The sequence below is a fragment of the Herpailurus yagouaroundi genome, unplaced genomic scaffold (assembly GCF_014898765.1).
Source record: "Herpailurus yagouaroundi ecotype Mexico unplaced genomic scaffold, PumYag 192, whole genome shotgun sequence".
In the NCBI taxonomy this organism is placed as follows: domain Eukaryota; kingdom Metazoa; phylum Chordata; class Mammalia; order Carnivora; family Felidae; genus Herpailurus; species Herpailurus yagouaroundi.
In genome coordinates this window covers 4,668,984-4,691,969 of record NW_024412423.1, presented here as the reverse complement: position 1 = coordinate 4,691,969, position 22,986 = coordinate 4,668,984, and the positions used below count along the sequence as shown (strand labels likewise).

At 43.2% G+C, this 22,986-nt stretch overlaps 1 protein-coding gene across 1 annotated transcript in view; it reads right to left on the bottom strand.

The window, feature by feature from the left end:
• LVRN (laeverin) overlaps positions 1-22,986 on the bottom strand; it is a 77,768-nt gene that overhangs the window by 35,438 nt on the left and 19,344 nt on the right. The window contains exons 2-6 of the mRNA XM_040444273.1: positions 19,803-19,945; positions 17,553-17,692; positions 12,983-13,109; positions 6,007-6,161; positions 3,709-3,822 (exon numbers count right to left, since the gene is read on the bottom strand). Of these exons, the coding sequence (XP_040300207.1) occupies positions 3,709-3,822; positions 6,007-6,161; positions 12,983-13,109; positions 17,553-17,692; positions 19,803-19,945 (679 nt within the window). The remainder of the gene's footprint in view (positions 1-3,708; positions 3,823-6,006; positions 6,162-12,982; positions 13,110-17,552; positions 17,693-19,802; positions 19,946-22,986) is intronic.

Sequence of the window (22,986 nt, the reverse complement as noted above, 5' to 3'; positions counted from 1 at the left end):
TATGGGGCGCCTGGGTGGCTCAGTTGGTTGAGTGTCTGACTTCAGCTCAGGTCATGGTCTCACAGCTCTTGAGTTCGAGCCCTGCGATCAGGCTCTGTGCTGACAGCTCGGAGCCTAGAGTCTGCTTCAGAGTCTATGTTTCCCTCTCTCTCTGTCCCTCCCCCACTCATGCTCACTCTCTCCTTCAAAAATAAGTAAACATTCAAAAATTTTTCTGAGGCACCTAGGTGGCTCAGTTGGTTTAGTGCCTGACTTTGGCTCAGGTCATGATCTCGCAGTTTGTTGGTTCAGGCCCTGTGTCGGGCTCTGTGCTGACAGCTTGCTCAGAGCCTGGAGCCTGCTCCGGATTCTGTCTCCCTTTCTCTCTGTCCCTCCCCCACTCACACTCTGTCTCTGTCTCTCTCTAAAATAAGTAAACGTTAAAAAAATTTTTTTAATATAAAACAAATTTTTTTAAGCAACGATTAAAACAAGTAACTAAATGCTACAAAAAGAGGCTAATCTTATATTTGTTTCAAAAACACCAGTAATATATTTTCATCAAATTTTCCCAGATATGATAATACCTTAGCCATTTCAATTGCATTAAGGGGTAATTGATCGATGGCAATGATATATTCCATTCAGCTAAGAAAATAAAGGATGAATCTAATTGTTTCGCAGGAATGGAACTTCTTTTCTTATTGAATCCAAGCAGGGTTAATTTGGGATACAACCAAATGCTTTCTTTTTTTTTTTTTTTTTTTAATTTTTTTTTCAACGTTTATTTATTTTTTTTGGGACAGAGAGAGACAGAGCATGAACGGGGGAGGGGCAGAGAGAGAGGGAGACACAGAATCGGAAACAGGCTCCAGGCTCTGAGCCATCAGCCCAGAGCCTGACGCGGGGCTCGAACTCACGGACCGCGAGATCGTGACCTGGCTGAAGTCGGACGCTTAACCGACTACGCCACCCAGGCGCCCCCCAAATGCTTTCATAAACAGTTATGGATGACATAAACCATGCATAGATTCTAGCTTCTCAAAGAGAGATATAAACAATTTTGTAGGTATAGAGTATATTGAAAGGACTTTTGAAGACAACTGATGTTTACATATATAAAGTTTATCTAAATGGAAAGAGTCATATAATGAACTCTCACACACACACACACACACATCCCATTAGCTCTTAGAGGACAAGAACACTCCTGTGAATCTTCTCTGCAGAGCACAGTGGGGTGAAGGCATGGGCTCGGAGTCAGAGAAACCTGGGACCGAACCTCATCTCTGACATCTAGTAGCCATGAGACCTTGAATAACTTACTTAATGCTCCTAAGCCACTTTCCTCTACTGGAAAATGGACAAAATGACAACTAGACTTCTATGATCGTTTTGAGAACTGAGTAAGATGAGGCATGTACGAAACTCACACTACCTGGGATGTAAGTCCTAAGCACTTGGTGTATAGGAAAGGCAGTATTATTGCCATTATTATTGTCATCACCTTCGTCATCAGACCAGACCCAGACAACTGGGTTATAATCACACTTCTGTCTCAATCATGCAAATGACTTGGGCAAGTCACTTGACCATCCAGTACTTTAGTTTCCTTATCTACGTAATGATGTCCAACCCAAGGGAAGGAGGGCAGGGGCACCTCAGGGCAGCTGGACTGCGGGGTGGTGGGCGATTTATAGGAAGTCCACAAAGTATACGGTGGGTTGCATGGAACCAGGGTATTGCGGGGTGCCTGGGCGGCTCAGTCAGTTGGGCATCCGACTCTTGATTTCGTCTCGGGTCATTGTCTCACGGTTCGTGGGATGGAACCCTGCGTTGGGCTCTGTGCTGATGGCGTGGAGCCTGCTTGGGATTCTCTCTCTCCATCTCCGCCTGCCCCTCCCCCACGCTCACTCTCTCCCTCTCAAAATAAATAAATAAACTTAAAAAAAAAAAAAGAGGCTGCTACATCAGTGCTTCCCACAAACTGAATTCATGAATAGGTTAAAAAAAAAGGGGGGGGGGTTAAATAAAGTTTCCATGGGGCCAAGTTGGGTTTGCCAGTGTTTTATTCTGCCAAATTATCAGCAAAAAAAAAAACCAGAATATCATCTACCTACCGTCTCCATCCTCTCATTAAAAACAGAAATTTTATTGCCAATGTAATAGGAAAAACATAAGCTTAGAGTCTCCTTCGAAGTGAGTACATTTAGCCTGTACTAATGACCTGGCCAGTGGAGATTAATCAGCCTTTCAAATGTCAGTATACTGAGTGAGGATGGGGAAAGAAGGGAGGAGGCCAAGAACCAAGCTTGGAAACACTGCGGGGAAGGGATGAGGGACAGGCCAGCAAAGAGCAGCGGCATAAGCAACCCTGAGCATCTGAAAGGTAAAGGCAGGGGTGCCTGGGTGGCTCGGTTGGTTGAGCAGCAGACTTTGGCTCAGGTCATGATCTTATGGGTTCATGAGTTTGAGCCCCACGTCACGTTTGCTGCTGTCCCCATAGAGCCCCGTTGGGATCCTCTGTCCCCCTCTCGAAAGTAAATAAACATTTTAAAAAATGAAAAGAAAGAAACAAAGGTAAAGGGAGGCAGGGACAGAGGGGACGCAAGGACCCCAGGCTGCTATAAAAAAATAAGGGACATGGCAGAGGATGATATTACATCTAAACCTTTAAAGACCAAAGCCAAGTAAAATCAATTCAGCTTTATCATGACATTCTAAAAGCAGTACCTAATTAATCTACCTAAACGATCAGAAGTACAACTTATAGTTGAAATCACCAGATTTGCATATTCATGAAGTTATATTTTCATACTACTATTCATTGAAAATGGCAAAATACTATCAACTATAACATATATGCTATCAGCAACATAGCTGATATATAATTTAATAATATAATAACATATTATAAATATAACATTACATATTATATATTATATATTATATTTTATAAATACCATAAAATATGTTATCCATACTATTCCATATGCTATCAGCAACATAGCTGATATATAATTTCACAATAATATAATATTATAAATATTGTAACATTACATATTATATATTACATATATATTTTACAAATCTATAAAATATTATATTATCCATATTATTCTATTTTATTTAATGATATTACTTACCATTAAAGTCAGAGACTACTAATTACAGTGGCTTTAGAATTTAGTCTAGGTAGGAATAAGTGAAAATGACCTAAAATCTGAGAGTAGGGGAATAAAATATGTATATATCTCATAAGGTGACATAATAAAATATTAGGCAACCCTTAAACATCCTGTTTTCACTGAAGGTTGATGGGGGTGGGAGGGAGGGGAAAGTGGGTGATGGGCATTGAGGAGGGCACCTGTTGGGATGAGCACTGGGTGCTGTATGGAAACCAATTTGACAATAAATTTCATATTAAAAAAAATTCCTGTTTTCAAAAATGATATAATGATTTGTGGAAACTCTCTTGATACAATAGGTAGTACAGAAGGCATTACATGTTTCTGTGTGAAAAAAGTAATTCCCACTTTTACGAATATTTATAATGAGTAAAATCCTGGAAAAAGAAATCACGAAAAAGAGAACACTGATCATCTCTGGTATTACAGATAATTTAACATTCCCTATATTTTTCTGTATTTCACACACTCGAAACAATGAAATGCATTACTTTTATAATTAGGAGGAAAAAATATAAGTAAATTTAACAGACACACTTACTCTTCGGAATTTAGGATTGAAGTAGTTAATGACTCCAAATTCAAAATAAGATGCAAAACCTTCTTTGAGCCAGATATCATTCCACCAATTCATGGTAACCAGATTTCCAAACCACTTTTGGAGATGGGAGAAAAAAGAGCTTTCTTAAATTTAACTTAAGTAATATTTACTGTAATTGCATGTTAAATAAATGTAAGGTCAAAGACACAATTAAACTTTATTTGCCTTCAATAATCAAACTTGAAAATAGGACTCCAAAAAGCAGGTTGTTGCTTTAACATGAAGAGATAGCAGCCGTGCATTTCTCTGAAATAATTATTTCACATCCAAATGACTGAAAGCAATTTGTTTTAAAACTGTCAAGTTCAGGGGCGCCGAGATGGCTCAGTCGGTTAAGTGTTCGACTGCGGCTCAGGTCGTGACCTCACGGTTCCCGAGTTCCAGCCCCATGTCAGGCTCTGTGATGACAGCTCAGAGCCTGGAACCTGCCTCGGATTCTGTGTCTCCCTCTCTCTCAGCCCCTCCCTCGCTCACGCTCACTCTCTCTCAAAAGTAAATAAACATTAAAAAAAAAAAAACTGTCATGTTCAAAGATGAGGTAAGCTAGAGTATCATTTCCTAAACTGTCCACTTGCCCAAAAGTTACATTAAGTTAAATAAAGCAGAAGTTTGGAATGTTCAATTAACACCTACTAATTATAGCATCCTACAAATAGACTACATCAAGATTTTTCTGGAAGCAGTTATTATGTTTCAAGAACATGTTTTGAGCTGTGCCATAGACAAATCACTCATATGTTCTACAAAGTGGTCCAGCTGTAATTATTGTCTATTTGACCTTAACAGAAAGAAAGTGCCAAATGGACGATGCATAGAATCAGGAAAGAAAAACAGAATAATTTCTAAAACCAACTAATCCATACCCTAGTATTTAGTCAAGTTCTTATAACAGCTGTGATATACTAATAGTCATCAGCCTGTCTTCCAAAACAATGTGTCGCTTGAGAATCATAAAAAAATGACATTTTGGGGGGACTGATCAAAACTTGTCAAGGTTTGTTTTGACTACTCAACAAGGGGTTATTCTATCCTAGTAAATCACTCCTTCCCAAAACTTCTTATAGATCCACATGGCAAGAAGATAACAATTTCATAGCTTAGATCATTTCTTTCTTGACAAACTGGTATGAATGGAGTCAAGGTCAAAAAGCAGGTGTGAGAACCTCCATTAAACACACAGCAAAGCTTCTAAAATCACGGTGTGAAGGCACAGATCTAAAGAAATAACTCCTTGTTTACACTGATTTTGGGTATGCAGCTTGAGGACTGTTAACTACTCATCCCACTGACATTAACATTGCTGACACCCCTTTAACCTCTCTTCAAAAAACAAAACAAAACAAAGTCTATAATGATGTACTGATGAAAGAAATGTAGGTATCTTTCAGTGAGCTTTTTGAATATCCCTTATTTTAAGATGGAATGAAAACAAATTATCATCCCTCTGGTTGACTTACTTTCCTTGAACAGGGCTCTGTGGAGCAAAGTCTACCTTTGGATATGAATACTTGACCTCTAAATGGCCTGTAAGGTCTCATCTCTATGATCCATCACCAATAGTTCAAATCCACACAAGATTTGATTACACAGGTCCTTCCTTCACTGTCCCACTTTTTGAATGATTTTTTAAAATCTGGTGTACCATAGGGGCACCTGGGTGGCTCAGTACATTGAGCATCCAACTCTTGATTTCAGCTCAGTCATGATCTCAGGGTTCGTTGGTTCCAGCCCTGCATCTGGCTCTGAGCTGACAGCATGGAGCCTGCTTGGGATTCTCTGTTTCCCTCTCTCTCTCTGCCCCTCCCCTGCTTTCTCTCTCTCCCTCCCTCTCAAAATAAATAAACAAACATTAAATGAATGAATGAATGAATGAATGAAAGTAATCTGGTGTACCATACAGTTTTTTGTTTTGTTTTGGTTTGGTTTTTGCTATCCTTGGTAGAGCAGCTGGAGAATATCTTCATGTGAAATAAGAAAGAACATTTTAGGGGCGCCTGGGTGGCGCAGTCGGTTAAGCGTCCGACTTCAGCCAGGTCACGATCTCGCGGTCCGGGAGTTCGAGCCCCGCGTTGGGCTCTGGGCTGATGGCTCAGAGCCTGGAGCCTGTTTCCGATTCTGTGTCTCCCTCTCTCTCTGCCCCTCGCCCGTTCATGCTCTGTCTCTCTCTGTCCCAAAAATAAATAAACGTTGAAAAAAAAAAAAAAAAAAGAAAGAAAGAAAGAACATTTTACCACATGCCTGATGTCCAATCTCGTGGGAGAGAATGAAGGAGATCACAGCCTTTTTGTCTGTTACTTGATCATTTGGTTGCATCAACAATAATGACTCATCGAATATCAATAGTCCCCAGTTTTCCATTGCACTGTTGTCAAAAGTAGGCAAGGCAATTATATCTAAGTGGATTTAAATGGAGGGAAAAATGAAATCATCTCTTCCAAAAAGTTTGAGATTTCCAGATATAAGTATGTCAAAATGAAATCATAAAATTACTCAAAGAAAATGCAAGTGAGTATTTTTAATCTGAGGGGAGAGAAGACTAATACCGAAGACAGAATCCAGAAAACAAATCGCTTTGATTATCTGAAAATCACATACTTTTGATAAAGTATGTGATGCACAGAGAACTCTTAAAACATAACTATAAAAAATAAACTTTTCAAACTTGGCAAACAACCCATCTGAAGAGACACTTTATGACATAAGATAGGCAAAAAGGAAACAGGCATATGAAAAGATGCCCAACATCATAGGTCATCAGAAAATTGCAAGTTAAAACAACGGGATACTACAGCACAACTATTAGGACGGTTTAAATCCAAAACACACCAACAAATGCTGGAGAAGATACGGAACAGCACGAACTCTCCCTCATTGCTGGGGGGAAGGCAAAATGGCACAGACGCTTTGGAAGACAGTTCGGCGGTTTCTTATAAAACTAAATAAACGCTGGCCATATAGTCTAGCAATTGAACTCCAAAGTTCTTCACCCACGTGAGTTGAAGACGTAAGTCCACAAAAAATAGCAAATGAATGTTTACAGCAGATTTATTGGTAACTGGGAAAAATCAGAAGCAACCAAGATGGAATTCAAAAGGCGAACGTATAAACAAACTTCAGTGTATCCATCCATACCGTAGAGCATCATTCAGCAGTAAAAAGAAATGAGCTATCCAACTATGAGAGATCACAGAGGAAATTTACACGCAGATTGCTAAGCAAAAGACGCTAGCTGGGAAAAGCTATACAATGGTACCATTCCAACTACAGCAAAACCTTGGTTTGCGAGCATAATTCATTCCAGAAACACATTGGTAATCCAAAGCACTCGTGTATCCAAGTGAATTTCAGGAACCATTGGCTCAGTAGTGACCATGTGACGTTCAGCATCACGTACTACTCACATTACAGAACACTGCTCGTTGATCAAGTTAAAATTTATTAGAAATGTTTGCTCATCCTCTGGAACTCTGGAACAAGATACTCGCAATCCAAGGTTTTACTTACAGAAAAGGTAAAACCAGAGAGACAGGAAAAAGATGTGTGATTACCAGGACTCTGGGCAGAAGGGGGGGATGCATATGTAGAGCACAGGGGATTTTTATGACAGTGAAACTATTCTGTAAGATACTGTAATTTTGGACACGTGTCAATATACATTTGTCAAAACTCATAGAATGTCCAGCACCAAGAGTGAAACCTAATGTAAACTACAGGCTTTAATTAATGATATCGTATCAATATTGGTTCATCAATTGTAACAAATGTGCCACCCTAATGGAAGATATTTACAGTAGGATAAACTGGGGGTGGGGGAGGAGAGGAGGTAAATGGGAAAACCCTACGCTTTGTGTGTAATTTTCCGATAAACCTGCAACTGCTCTAAAAAATAGTCTAGTTACAATGAAATATTTTAGTTCACCAAAAGACACCATAAACAAATATGAAAGGCAAGCCACAAACTGGGAAAAATATTTGCAGCATATAGCACAAACAACTAGACAATGGTTTTTTTTCAATATTAAATAAAAAACCCTAACAAATTAAAATTTAAAAAAAATATGAACAGTTCACTAAAGAAACAATTAAAATAGTCAAAAATCTTACTTGAAACATTCAACTTCATTAATTATCAGAAACAAAAACTAAAACAATGATATAACTTAATCTTTCAAAGGTGTGAGAAGATTAATAATTAGTACTGTATTAGTATTAATAATTAGGTAAAGGAGAACTGGCATAATGCCTGTTGATAAGGGTGTGAACTGCTACAATCTTTCCAGGACAATCCAGCAAAATGCTTTATAATTTTTAAAAATGTTCCTACGCATTGGCTAAGTCATTAAACTTTTGGAATTTACACTAGGGCAAACAGCATGGATATTTGTACACACTCCTTATGTTTTCTTTAGTGTTTCTTTTTTTTTTTTTTTAATGTCTATTTATTTCTGAGACAGAGACAGAGCATGAGTGGGGGAGGGGCAGAGAGAGAGGAAGACACAGAATCCGAAGCAGGCTCCAGGCTCTGATCCGGGGCTCGAACTCACAGAATGTGAGATCATGACCTGAGCCGAAGTCAGATGCTCAACCGACTGAGCCACCCAGGCGCCCCTCTTTAGTGTTTCTAAAGTGGCCCAAAATGGGTGGGGGAGGGGAGGTGTAGAATTAGTCCAAATGTTCAACCACAGAGGATTAAATAAGTTATTTTGTCCAATCAATGTGTAAGCATTCTCTGTGTTTAAAATGACAATAGAGGGGCACCTGGGTGGCTCAGTAGGTTAAGTGTCTGACTTCTAGGCTCAGGTCAGGATCTCAGAGTTCCTGAGTTCGAGCCCTACCTTGGGCTCTGTGCTGAGCATGGAGCCTGCTTAAGATTCTCTCTCTCCCTCTCCCTTGGTCCCTCTCCCCTACTCGGGTGCATGTGTGTGCGCGCGCGCGCGCGCGCGCACACACACACACACACACACTCTCTCTCTCTCTCTCTCTCAAAAAATAAAATAAAAATGTCGATACAAAAGAATAGTTAGTTACCTGGACCATGTTGCTACATACAGTAACAACCTTTTAAAACAAACCAAAAAAAAAAAAAAAAAGTCAAAGAACAGTCTCAAACTATGGTTCCATTTCCATTAAAAATAAACAAGCAGGGGCACCTTGGCGGTTCAGTTGGTTACGCACCCAACTTTGGCTCTTTACTTACAGACCTTGGAATTGGAATTTCATATAACTGTCATGTGTCAACAAAATAGTCTTCTTTTGATTTTTTTAAACTCATTTAAAAATGTAAAAACCACTCTTAATTCGTGGGCCGTAGAGAAAAAGGCAGTGGGCCATATTTGATAGTTTGCCAACCCCTAATGGAGAATATTAGTAATAACTCATACTGTGATCCACCCCCCCGCCCCCAGACCAACATCATCAGCACCACCTGGGAACTTACTAGAAATGGAAATTCTGGGACCAACTGCAGACCTACTGAATCAGAAATTCTTGGAACAGCAGCAACAATCTGTGTTTTAACAAGCCTTTCAGGTGGTTCCAATGCATGCTAAAGTTTGAGAACCGCTGACTTACATCTTTCTTTGGGCTGCCTCTCAACTCACCCTTCAGTGTATTCTTCCAGAAGTTAAATTACTATCGGCAAGTTCATTTTTTTTTTAACTTTAGAAAAAGTGGTTCACTTTCAATGCTATAGAGTTTTTCATTGTGTGAATGAACTGTAATTTATCCATTTGCCTGTCGATGACCATTTTGGTTGCCTTCAGTCTGGGGCTATTATAAGAACTGTAGCTATGAACATTCTTGCACTTGTCTTCTGGTACATAAGTGATCAAATTCCTCTTGGAGATCTATTTAGAAATGGAATTATTGGGTTTTAAGATATTCTTTTTTTAATTAAAAAATTTTTTTTAACATTTATTTATTTTTGAGACAGAGAGAGAAAGACAGAGTGTGAGCAGGGGAGGCGCAGAGAGAGGGAGACAAAGAATCCAAAGCAGGCTCCAGACACTGAGCTGTCAGCACAGAGCCTGATGCAGAGCTCGAACTCAAAAACCACAAGATCATCACCTGAGCTGAAGTCGGACACTTAACCGACTGAGCCACCCAGGCGCCCCTGGGTCTTAAGGTATTCTAATGATCAACATTGCAAGATGATAAATATGTTTCAAAGGTGTTGTAGCAATTGATACTCCCTTCCATTTTCTAACATTTGGCATTTGTCACATGCCTCCTTTTTGATAAGTGAGTAGGTATAAAATGGGGCCTCACCATGGCCTTGGACATTCATTTCTCAGTTACTAATGAGGTTCAATATCTCTTCATAAGTGTATTAGCTACATGTGTTCCTTTTTCTTTATAACATCTATCCAGGTATCTTTTATTTTTTTCTACTGTATTTTCTTATTTATTTGTAGGTGTTCTTTATATATGTAGGCTACTCCCATTACCACTTCTTAACCCTCTTTAAGACTTTTACTTAGCCAGTACATTATCCCTTACTTGGTGATCTGTTGCTTTTGTTTCTACATATTGAAAGTATCACCCCAACTCAGCTACTTAAACAGAGAGCCCCAGCCACTTCTTTTGCATTCAAAAAGCACCTAGAGGGGCGCCTGGGTGGTTCAGTCAGTTAAGCCTCTGACTTCAGCTCAGGTCATGATTTCACACTTTGTGGGTTTGAGCCCCACATCGGGCTCTGTGCTGACAGCTAGAGCCTGGAGCCTGCTTCGAATTCTGTGTCTCCCTCTCTCTCTCTGTTCCTCTCCCACTCACGCTCTGTCTCTCTCTCTCTCTCCTTAAAAATAAATAAAAACATTCCAAAAAAATCTTTAAAAAAGAAGCACCTAAAAAAGTAATAGGCAACCAGTATTTGCTCCATAGATTCTCACTGATTATGGTCATTATTTCACTGTTTTATGATTTATATTGTACCTGAGTTTCATTGCTACCAAAAATACAAATCGTGTGGATGTGTAGTATATATAGTTTGGACTCTGTTATTTAAAGTTAAAAGCACAGGGGCTCCTGGGTGTCTCAGTCGGTTGGGCGTCCGACTTCGGCTCAGGTCATGATCTCGCGGTCCGTGAGTTCGAGCCCCGCGTCGGGCTCTGTGCTGACAGCTTGGAGCCCGGAGCCTGTTTCAGATTTTGTGTGTGTCTCTCTCTCTCTGACCTTCCCCCATTCATGCTCTGTCTCTCTCTGTCTCAAAAATGAATAAACGTTAAAAAAAAATTTTTTTAAGTTAAAAGCACAATTAAAACTTAGAATAGAAGTTGCCATTCTAAAAGTCTATAAATCTTTAAATGTCCACATTTATTCTTAAAAGCATCATGCCACTTCTTCTTTCAAATCTTCTAACAACGCAGAGGCGCCTAGGTGGCTCAGTCACTTAAGCATCCAACTTGGGCTCAGGTCATGATCTCATGGTTTGTGGATTTGAGCCCTGCGTTGGGCTCCGTGCTGACAGCTCAGAGCCTGGAGCCTGCTTTGGATTCTCTCTCTCTCTCTCTCTCTCTCTCCCTCCCTCCCTCCCTCCCCCAAAATAAACATTAAAAAAGAAAAAAAAAAGTTACTGTCTTCCATTCTAGAAGAAGAAGTCTCAATAGGCTCTGTGTGCACAAAGAAAAAGACAAGCCGGATCCTGAACCCAAGTTACTCTTGATCTAATAAGAGAAACAATTAAGTTGTACTTAAGTCAAGCGCTCAAATGGAGGGGTGCATAGGATGCTGTGGAAGCATGAGGAAAAGGGAATCAGGGAAAGCTTCCTGGAGGAGGAGGCACTGGGTTGAGAAACATACAAATTAACAAGCTGGAGAGACTGCACTGCAGGATGTACAAAGTCCATGTGCAAGAGCCTGAGGGAGAGGAGAAGAGGAAGGTAGAGAGGGGACAGAGCGGATGCTAGGGCATCCTTCCAACTCAGAGGAGTTGCCAAAAGCCCTGAGAGTTTGGCCAGAGACGCACTGTTGTAAAGACAGGGCACAGGGTTTGGACTGTATCCTCAGGGCAACAGGAAGCCACAGAGAGGTTTTAAAGAGGACAGCAATATGTAATATTACAGTAACACGGTTGTCAGGTTTTGCCGTGGAAAGTTCCCCCGTGCCTCAGTGTTGCAAGACGGGCTCGAGGGGGCCAGCAGGGAAGGGGTGGGGACAATAACGAGGAGACTAACTGGAGGGAGGAGGTGCTTTACGGAACAGGGAACGGAGGGTGACTCTGGACCGTTGTTTATGTAAATAAAGACAAATGGAACTTTTCTTGCCTACAAGTGTCACCGTGAGATCCTCCAGTCACAGATGTCTCCAAGCCCAGGCTTCTGATGCCTCCAACTCCCAGAAGGAGAGGTATCACTTCCGGGATCCCTGAATGGGCCAAGCCTGGTTTGCTCCCCGTTCCTCCCCAGCCAGAAGGCTCAAGCTGCCTAGACCCCTGGCTCGCCGGTGTTCAGGAGGCTTGAGCTCCCAGACAATTACTTCCTACCCTCTTCCACCATCAGCCGAGCTGATGGGGAAAAAGGCAGAGCACGCTTTTTCCAAGACTTCGCAGAACAGGTCAGAGGAACAAGATACATTGACACGATACCAGAGACAGAGAAAACGCCGGACAGCTTTCTGAGCGGAGGGGCTCAACACAATCTTAAGGGCATACTGTACAGATCTAGGAGCAACAAAATGTCTTTATATTTCCTCAAGGACTGTATAGGGTTCACGCGTGATTCCAAGTTTGTACGAGAGAAAGGACCCCCACGTCCTAATCCAATGACTCACAGCTAAAGAATATTAAAAAACAAACAGACATACAAACGCTACCCCCCATAAACCACCACCAACCTTATTCATGGGACATGGAGTAACTCACGTAGGCCTGCTAAAAGGATCCAGAACTGTGTTGTCACACACATGCACTAGGAGAGGAAAGGACAGAATGCAGGAGGGACAGCAGCCTCTGTAGGGGGAGAGCCTGGCATCGAACACCCAGGAGGAATCTAAATGCTGAGAACACCTGCGGGCACTGGGCAGTGTATGGAGAAATAGCCGATAGGCCTCTCTGTGTTTGGGAAGGTGTCAAACTTACGGATGGGACGCCCGCAGGGCTGCCTCTGACAGTGGCTAAGTGGTAACAATGGGTCCAAGGAGGCTCTTCTGTGTACCCTTGACCTTAACCCAGGGCCCCAACAATAGGAAACCAATGGCATTGGAACAGAAGATGGCTCACCTGTTTTAGGAAGAGGGTAACTAATATTAAACAAATCTTCCAGAAAAGAGAAGATAGGACCTGTGATGTTCAAAGCAAAGGCTGCGTTTCCATTTGCGATGGCATCTTTCCGGGCCCAGATGCGTATCTAAATCAAAAACAATTAAGCAGTGATTAGGGAAAGCGGTAGTGAACTTTGGAAAGAGGCAGCCTGCATGGGCCAATTTTCTGATGCTCTCGAGTCAAAGCCTTACCTTTCCAGAAGAAGCTACACGACAAAATGTTGACAGCTGACAAATCCTGAACAGCATGGAGGTTAAGGGTGCTGACCCCGTGCAGTCAAAAATCTGCATATAACTGTAACTTGTGACTCCCCAAAAACCTAACTGTAACAGCCTACTGTTGACGGGAAGCCTTTACCGATAACGTAAACAGTAGATTAATGCATATTTTATATATGTATCATATATTGTAAACTTACAATAAAGTAAGGTAGTAAAAAGAAAAAGCAAATGTTATTTTAAAAAATCATGAGGAAGTTGGGGTGTCTGGGTGGCTCAGTTGGTTAAGCATCCAGCTTCGGCTAAGGTCATGATCTCACAGTTCGTGAGTTCAAGGCCCATGTTGGGCTCTGTGCTGACAACTCAGAGCCTGGAGCCTGATTCGGATTCTGTGTGTGTCTGTCTCTCTGCCCCTCCCCCGCTCGCGCTCTGTCAAAAATAAATAAGTGCTAAAAAAAAAATTTTTCTTTTTAAATCTGTGTGTACATGGACCCACTCAGTTCAAATGTGTGTTCTTCAAGGTCAGCTGTAAATGTGTACATGCTCTGGAGAAAGTCCAGAAGGCTAGTCACTAAGATGTGAGCTGTGATTCTCTGGAAAGGGTGTTATTTAGTCGTGTTTTGTTTTGTTTTGTTTTTTGTTTTTCACAATAACATGTGTAACTTTTGGAATTCAGAAATAATCTCTGGGATGTTACCTACCCCTACAGAAAATGTAGACTCTATCTTAGAGTAAGAGGGTATCTCAGACCCTTGCTTCCCTTTTTAGGACATGTTTCCAATGTTCCAAAACAGAACTGTGCAGTTAGCAGGGCTCACACGATATGGTACATTATGAAACACACCTGAGTTGTGCAAATTTAAAGCAGTTTGTTAATGTTTTCAATGCTAAGATCATTAACAGTGTGATCTTGTTTTCAAAGTTTTTCAATAAGGTTAATTCCCCTAATTTAAAGAAGTGCATCACAAGTCTTATGATTTTACAGTTGTTGAACAAGGGAATTCTATTCTGTTTATGACCCCTTCCTCTGTAGCAGGTAAAGAGAAAGCCTTGCCACGTTTTGTTAGGTTAATGTAACTGTGTTGTTGTTTGGGGACTCGGGAATTTATTTGCGCGACTCGGTGGCTAATTTGCTCTTGTTATACCGCCGTTCGTTATTAGTTTAATAAGAAATCACTTTCTATCCCACACCACCACCATCGGAGCACTTTTTAATGGAGTCGCTAACATTCATGGCGCAGAACGTGTGTGAAATTCAGTAACCTTGTTACAAAAGTTAGTAATGAGGGCGTGAGGGCAATTGTCCTGATGTGAACACAGTCGCTTTGAGAAAGGGTTCTCTGCAAAACATTAGAGAGAATGCTAGGAAAATGAGAAGCAGAGCGACGATATTTGCAGATGGCTGCAGCCCAAGAACACATCCACCTTAACTTCACTTTTATTTCTGCTGGAAAACTTGTCTTGAATTATGTGAATGTTGCATTACGTGAGGTCTTCAGGAATGTTCCCCTTTCACAAAATGCAACCACCTGTTTTTGAGGCCTCCTACCTCGTTCTCCTCGGCCTCCCCCATGCTGCAGAGGCCTCCTTATCTCGGAAGGAGGCCCCAGGATTCAGCCCTGCCCCTGTGCTACACCTACCCACCTTCCCCCCGCCCCCCTCATTTCTAACTCCAGAGGCAAGGGGAAGATTGCTGAACCAAAGCCTAAGCTACCGAGTGGAAAGAATAGTGCCCACTCCCCACATTCAAGATGTGTGCATTTCCACTGTAACCTATGGGAAAATAATCAAGCCTTTGTATATTTAACTCAACGTTTCCAAAGCCCCTCTCATAAACTACCATTTTATAAGCCAAAGGGGAGGCAAAGGATGGAGATTTCAAGCTGTGTGGGAAGGGGCAGGGAGCCCCCAGCAGGGCCGCCAGGAGCACAAAATAGTGAGGAACACTTTGGAGATGCGGCCACAAAGTTCTTTCAACACCACGGCTAGTCCACCAGTGTATTCTTGTGGTTCTCCACGAACACAGCGGACCTTAACCGCCTGAGAGAGGAGTACCTTTACACATGCCTGTGTGTGCTAAGCTCTGTTCAAGGTATGTGATTTTCAGGTGGCTCAGTCTGTTGGGCGTCTGGCTTCAGCTTAGGTCATGATCTCACGGTTCATGGGTTCAAGCCCTGCGTGGGGCTGGGTGCTGATAGCTCAGAGCCTGGAGCCTGCTTCAGATTCTGTGTTTCCCTCTCTCTCTGTCCCTCCCCCACTCATCCTCCTCTCTCTCTCTCTCTCTGTCTCTCTCAAAAATAAATAAACTTAATATTTATAATATACATATATATATGATTTCCATCCTTAGTTACATTTCCACGTTTATCTTGATGTCAACAAGGATTAACCGCATTTTCAATTTTACTAAATTTTTATCTCTTACTTAATAAGCAACTCTTCATATACTCTGGACACTATTCCAAGAGTACATTCTGGCTCCCCTGTAGACTATGGTGGACTCCTTCCCTTTGCACAGCTGAGCCATCGCCAAATGCAGCATTCCGCTGATAAATTCCTCCCAAATTTCAATTTTCTGGCTAAGCACATGACCTTCTCAGGCATGTTCCATTTCCTCTCTGCTTCCAACAGCAGCTGGTTTTCTTTTCAGGGCTGTCCTTCACCAAGAAACAGATCTGTCCCTTTTGTGAGACGTGGTTGCAGTATGGCAGCATTGAGATGGGCAAGCCACTTGAGATGTGGATACTGACACACCACCTCGGGTCGCTCGTGAGCTCCAGGGCTCGGCTCCTTCATGCCAGGCACAAAGCACGTGCTTGTAAATAGTGCCCAAGGGGGCTCCCGGGTGGCCCCGTTGGTTAGGCATCCGACTTCGGCTCAGGTCATGATCTCACGGTTTGTGAGTTCGAGCCCCGTGTCGGGCTCTGTGCTGACCGCTCAGAGCCTGGAGCCTGTTTCGGATTCTGTGTCTCTGTCTCTCTCTACTCCTCCCCTGCTCACACTGTCTGCCTGTCTCTCTGTCTCTCTCAAAAATAAATAAACATTAAGAAAGATTAAAACACTAAATCGTGCCCAAAATTTCTGGCTGTGCTTGACGTGGCCTGCGTTCCATCTGTGGATATCAAGGGTCTACCAGTGAGTCTTCAGGCTGGAGCCAACAGTTGAGGAAGAGAAGCTGTGGTCTCCGTCTAACACGGTGTTACTAATGCATCCTCCAGAGGAGCAGCTCTGGGTGATTCTCCCCCTGGCGACAGACTTGGCTCATGCACAGCTTTGTTATCTCCACAAGTCAGTGGTACAAGCCTGGAAGATCTGGGGCGGGCCCAGGAGAGAGTCTCAGATGGGACTGTGGGGGCCTGATTTTCCTCAGCTCTGTGGAGTCCATCTGGCAAGCAAGATCCCGGCCTACGGAATCGGCCTTCCCTCCACACTGCAGAAGAGGCAGTGAACCAGCATGTAAAGCACTTGTCACAGCAGCCCTGACATTTTCCTAAAGAATTATTATTTTTTGAAGTTTATTTATTTATTTATGTTGAAGGGGGGGCAGAGAGAGGCGGTGGGGGGGGGGGAGAGAGAGAGGGGATCCCAAGCAGGCTCTACGCTGCCAGCACAGAGCCCCGCGTGGGGCTCGAACACGCGAACCGTGAGATCGCGACCCGGGCTGAGATCAAGAGTCAGACGTGTACCCGACTGAGCCACCCAGGCGTCCCATTCCGAGAGGATTATTATGTGATGAGGCTGTAACTGGGTGAAAACTGGGTATTTCAGGACAGAGCGCCCACTTCGTACAACTGTGGGGAGGTGCCGGGTGTCTCAGAGTTGAGGAATCCAGCGGGGCTCCTTCTCGATGGGGCTATACCTACCTACAGGCATCCGTCCTGCAGGCACTCCGTCTGCCATTACAGTTGTTCCCAGCTGGTGTCCCTTCTGGTCGGTTGGTGCCCAGACTGCCAGACACTTGGATTATCACCCCCGCTTCATGAATGGCATCGGCTACACAACAGGTAAACCTGAGCTTCGAGGTGCTAGTTTGGCAGCTCCCCTGTCTTCTGAAAGGTGCCAACAGCCCGGGAAGAGGGGGCCCAGAACCTACCTTGAGTGCAGACTTTCCACAGAGCCAAAAGGGAGAATGGTGGCGCCCCATCTGCAAAGCCACCCTAAGGGTTTCAACGGGGCTTGGAAAAAGTCAGAGGGGCCACCAGGAGGTGACGATGGGAAATGTAGGCATAACCCCTGGATGCAGAGAGAATGGATGAACCACCTGTGGCCAGTATGAAGGCACCCTTACCTGCAGAATCTTCCTCACTCACCTCTTGGCCCCTTTCAGTTCTGCTGACGTGGTCATAGTCACATATGGCCAACGCGACTAAATAAGTTGGCATGTGGGGAGTGGTGGAAAAGGTGGTAACGGTCCACACGCTTCCATTCACGTCTCTTTTTTCAGACTGACCTACGGAAATTGGTTTTAGTCCAAATCACTGTTAAACCTAAGCAGTAATAGCTACCTCTGAAACAATGTGTGGAGTCGACTGTCACCCATAGTCTAGCAGTGTGGATTTCTGCACCCCTAAGCCTGTCAAAACCATATTAAGTGAAATAAGTCAGGGAAAGACAAACACCATACAATTTCACTGACATGTGAAATTTAAAAGGCAAAACACATGAACAACAACAACAAAAAAGCACAGACTCAGGAATACAGAGAATAAAATGGTGGTTGCCAATGGGGAGGGGGCTAGGGAGATGAGCAAAATGGGTAAAGGAGATTAAGAGCTACAAACTTGTAGGTTATAAAACCAATTCCATGGGGAAAGAATGTACAGCATAGAGAAGTCTGTCATTAACAGTCCTAACTTTAAGGGCACCTGGGTGGCTCAGTCGGTTGAGCGTCCGACTTGGGCTCAGGTCATGATCTTGCGGTCTGTGAGTTCAAGCCCCGCGTCGGGCTCTGTGCTGACAGCTCAGAGCCTGGAGCCTGCTTTAGATTCTGTGTCTCCCCCCTCCCACACCCCTCTCCTGAATGTGTGTTTCTTCTCTCTCTCTCTCAAAAATAAAGACTAAAAAAATAAAAGTCCTAACTTTGTATGGTGAGCATTGCATATTACATAATTGTTGAATCACTATGGTATACACCTGCAACCAATGTAATCTTGTACGTCAACTGTACTTCAATTAAAAACAAACAAACAATGGGCACCTGGGTGGCTCATAGGTTAAGCATCTGAATCTTGATTTCATCTCAAGTCACGATCTCATGGTTAGTGAGATCGAGCACTACATCTGGCTCTGTGTTGATCGGGTGGAGCCTGCTTGGGATTCTCTTCTCTCTCTCTCTGCCCTTGCCCCACTTGTGCTCTCTGTCTCTCTCTCTCTCTCAAAATAAATAAATAGACATTTAAAAACAAACCGTGTTAGGAAGGTCTAAGGACAGCCTCTTTGCTCCGAATCAGTATCTTGAATAACACGGTCTTGACTGAGGACCTAATCCATGGGCACCTCAAGTGACGCCCACCACCCATCTCTCATCTTTTCCATCTACTTCTACTGTTTCATTGACCAGGCCACCTCTCAGGATGCTTAATCTAGAGCCTGTGACAGGTCATGGAAGGATAATTTTGCTATTGCTAGGTTTCAACGAGATCTTCAGTAGAGGCAAGCTGGGCCTTCAAAGCCGAGGGCAGGTATTTGATGTGAATCAGGCTGGCAAACATTAACAGGGCAGTGGTGGGGACCATGGCAAGTCTGGGGGGGGAGGCGTCTGTAGGGGACAGTCTCTCATGAGCTGTAACTATTGCTGTCACAAAGGAGCTGCAGGCCCTGCGTTGTTAGATCTTCTAAGTTTACAAGGGAGTAAAAATCTTGATGTTTATGAGAAATCTCTGGATTTTTAAAAGTTCAATCAGAAGGAAAAAAAAAAATCACGCGAGCCAAATGAAACACATCTGTGTACCAGATTCAGCCTAAGTCCTCGAGCTTATCACTAACGATCAATGTTGAAGCCCAAACTAGTGGGCAGACAGGCTACCAAAGTAGAACGAAATGGCGTTCCCAGATTCCTGTGCAAAAAGAATCAGGACTTGCCATCTCTAAAATGTGGGTGCTGGGGGCGCCTGGGTGGTGCAGTCGGTTAAGCGCCCGACTTCAGCCAGGTCACGATCTCGCGGTCCGGGAGTTCGAGCCCCGCGTCGGGCTCTGGGCTGACGGCTCAGAGCCTGGAGCCTGTTTCCGATTCTGTGTCTCCCTCTCTCTCTGCCCCTCCCCCGTTCATGCTCTGTCTCTCTCTGTCCCAAAAATAAATAAACATTGGGAAAAAAAATTTTTTTTTAAATAAATAAATAAAAAAAATAAAATGTGGGTGCTGATACGTACCCCATGTGACTGCTCTCCCTAATTATAATACACTACCAACACACGGCCTAGAAAAGCCATTGCTATAAAAGCTATTAAAGAGTTAAATACATATGTATGTGCGAGTATACACATATATCTGTAGGTCCATATATATGCACACTATTGTAATTAACATATTCACACATACCATGACAGGAAATCTTACTTACCTAGCTTTGGCATATTGGAAAGGGCCCCATAGCTTGGATGATGAATAATTGTAATATTAAAGGTTGCCTTTAGAGCTGGCTCATCAAAACAAGGAAAAACGCTCCTGGCAAATGTTGGCTCCATCTGAGATGCTAACAGGGCCCTGTAACACATTTGGGGGGGAAAAAACCCTATTTATTTTTATTTCAAGTCAGTGGACACACACACAAAAATATTGAGGGATGATGGCTTGTAATTATATTCAGGAAGGAGCTAGAACATTTCCCCTCATCTTCCGCACTGCCTTCCAGTTAAAACACACGCTCCCAAGGCTCACCGCACCTTGCAATTCTTGTAAGACCTAAAATACAAAAGACCCATTTAATTTTCAACCACAAAATACTATTTACTTCATTACATCATATGCCTTTAAAACCTTCTGCAAACAAAATAGGAACAAATATAGCAAATATGCAATGGCAGGCTTTTGAGAACCAAGTATTTTTTTAAACTAGGATTTCTTTTTGGGGAACGGACTATTGCTTTCATCTCCCACCAAAGTGTAAGCAGTGTCTGCTGAAGAATGCATTGTTTTAAACATTTTCTTACAGTTTATTTATTTATTTTAAGAGAGAGAGAGAAAGCTCGAATTGGGGAAGGGCAGAGAGAGAGAGAGAGAGAGAGAAGGAGAGAGAATCCCAGGCAGGCTCCACGCTGTGAGTGCAGAGCCTGATGTGGGGCTCAAATTCGCGAACTGTGAGATCATGACCTGAGCTGAAGTCGGATGCTTAAGTGACTGAGCCACCCAGGCACCCCAAGAATGTCCACATTTTTATCTTTTTCTCACCTGTTCTTCTGGGTTGAAAACTTAGAAAATGTTTTATTTTGCACCCTCTTGGGGGTAAACAATACAGGTGCGTGTCAAGTGCAAAAGACAATTTTTGTTTCCAGGTGGGTGTCTGCTCCTTCCCCCCATCTCCGTGGAAAATTTTTTAAAAAGTGGCGTTATCTCACAGTGCACTGGTGATTTATGGGGAATAGTTTAGGGTCAAGAGTGTCCTGAGCAAATGAGGAGATGGTCAGGTTCATTCTGTGTCAATGGGGCCTAAGTCTGACAGGACATGGGGCCTAGCTAACAACTCTCGTCAGAATAAACCTGTGGAATCACTAAGACTCAGTCACCTGGGGTGGGGGGTTCCTGAGCGGCTCACTCAGTTAAGCATCTGCCTTTGGCTTGGGTCATGATCTCACAGTGCACTAGTTCGAGACCCACATTGGGCTCTCTGCTGTCAGCATGGAGCCCTCTTCAGATCCTCTGTCCCCCTCTCTCCCTGCCCCTCCCCTCCTAGCTCTCTCTCTCTCTCTCTTTCTGAAAGACAGACAGACTTAGGGACTTGGGAACCTGTTTTGGGAGGACAACTGTGGATGCTAATTCTTTTTTTTCTCCTAAGACCCTGAGACTTAGTGTCCCTGATGCATTTACTCTTACTTCAGGCCCAGCTCTTAGGTAAGTAACAGGGGAATTCAACAGGTGCCACAAGAGAGTATGGTCCCTCCGTCACCACCACCCACCTCTGGGATCCCTCCTCTACCACGATAAGGCCTCTATTCACATGAAAATTCACAGGCAACGATCAGCACGTTCAAAAGCAACCCACAGTCAGCTAACTGGATGTGTTCATCACCTCACCGTGACAAAAGTGTAATTTTCAACAAGCCTTCCCTACTTGCAGCTTCCCACTGTACGTTGCTCTTGCTTGCATGGACTGGAAGGTGGCCTGTGAACTCTGATACCAGCCACTTTGTCTGCAGGACTCTGTTCCATCTCCTGCTAGCTGAATAATCCTGGACAGGTCCCACATTCCTGCCAAGCCTCAGTTTCCCCATCCAGAAAGCAATGGCACTACCAACCTTTTATTGCTGTTTGAGCTTTCACATTATTAGTAGCTGAATGTATCAACAAACCACCTCTGAATTCTGCTATATTCCTTGCAACCTCACAAACTGCTCTCCACGTAGATGAACTATAGAATTCAAGGAGACGGGGCGCCTGGGTGGCTCAGTCGGTTAAGCATCTGACTTCAGCTCAGGTTATGATCTTGTGGTTCATGAATTCGGGCTCCCCATGGGGCTCTGTGTTGACAGCTCAGAGCCTGGAGCCTGCTTCAGATTCTGTGTTTCCCTCTCTCTCTGCCCTTCTCTCACTTGAGCTCGCTCTCAAAAATAAACATTAAAAAAATTTTAATATTAATTAATTTATTTTGAGAGAGAGAGAGAGAGTGAGCATGAGTGGTGTAGGGTCAGAGAGAGAGAATCCACGCTGTCAGTGCAGAGCCTGATACGGTGCTTGATCTCACGAACCATGAGATCATGACCTGAGCAGAAACCAAGAGCTGGGACACCTAACAAACTAAGCTACCGAGGTGCCCCCCAAAATGGATTCTAACAGGGATAAAGACATCCAACAGAATTGAAAAAGGAGCCCCTGAGGTGACCATGACTGAGTCATCTAGGGTTGGGAGACACAGCCCCCTTGGAAGTTCATGCCTGGCCTCCATGAGGCCTGTGAGCTCCCTGGAATTGTAGGTCATTTTGTACTAATGGTAATAAATTAGCCTGAAAAAGTATAATGTAGAGTGAAAAAGCACAGCCAATTTTATAAAACGTGCTTATCCATCTGGAAAGCCACCACATGCCTATTGTTTTTGTAATAGAAACTATAAAACATAAAGCTTGGTAACATCTCCACTGCCATGACCTCACAAAGCACAGGCCTCTCAAGGAAGCTGCAAGGTCAGGAGAGAAAATCAGACTCTTCAAGGAAGTGGGAAAGTTTTAACCTTCTCAAAGGGGGCTACAGGTTCAAAAAGGCTAAGAGACATCAGCTCAGAGAGTCACCACTTGAAGCAAATAGCAAGCAAGTGCCTTCCTATTCCATGATTCAGGCCTCTTGAGAGGTGAAATAGAAGAAACTCTTGGATTTTACTCAACTATTTCCCTCCCTGGTTTTATACAAACAAACAAAAAGGGAAAAAAGTCCCTACAACACACAGCCCTTCTGACTCACAGTCCTAACTACAAAGGTCAGGGCCAGCCAGAAACACACACGATCTGGTTATGCCACATCTGGGAACTCAACACTGGTATTTATTTCCCTTCTCTCTCTCTCTCTCTCTCTCTCTCTCTCTCTCTCTCTCTCTCTCT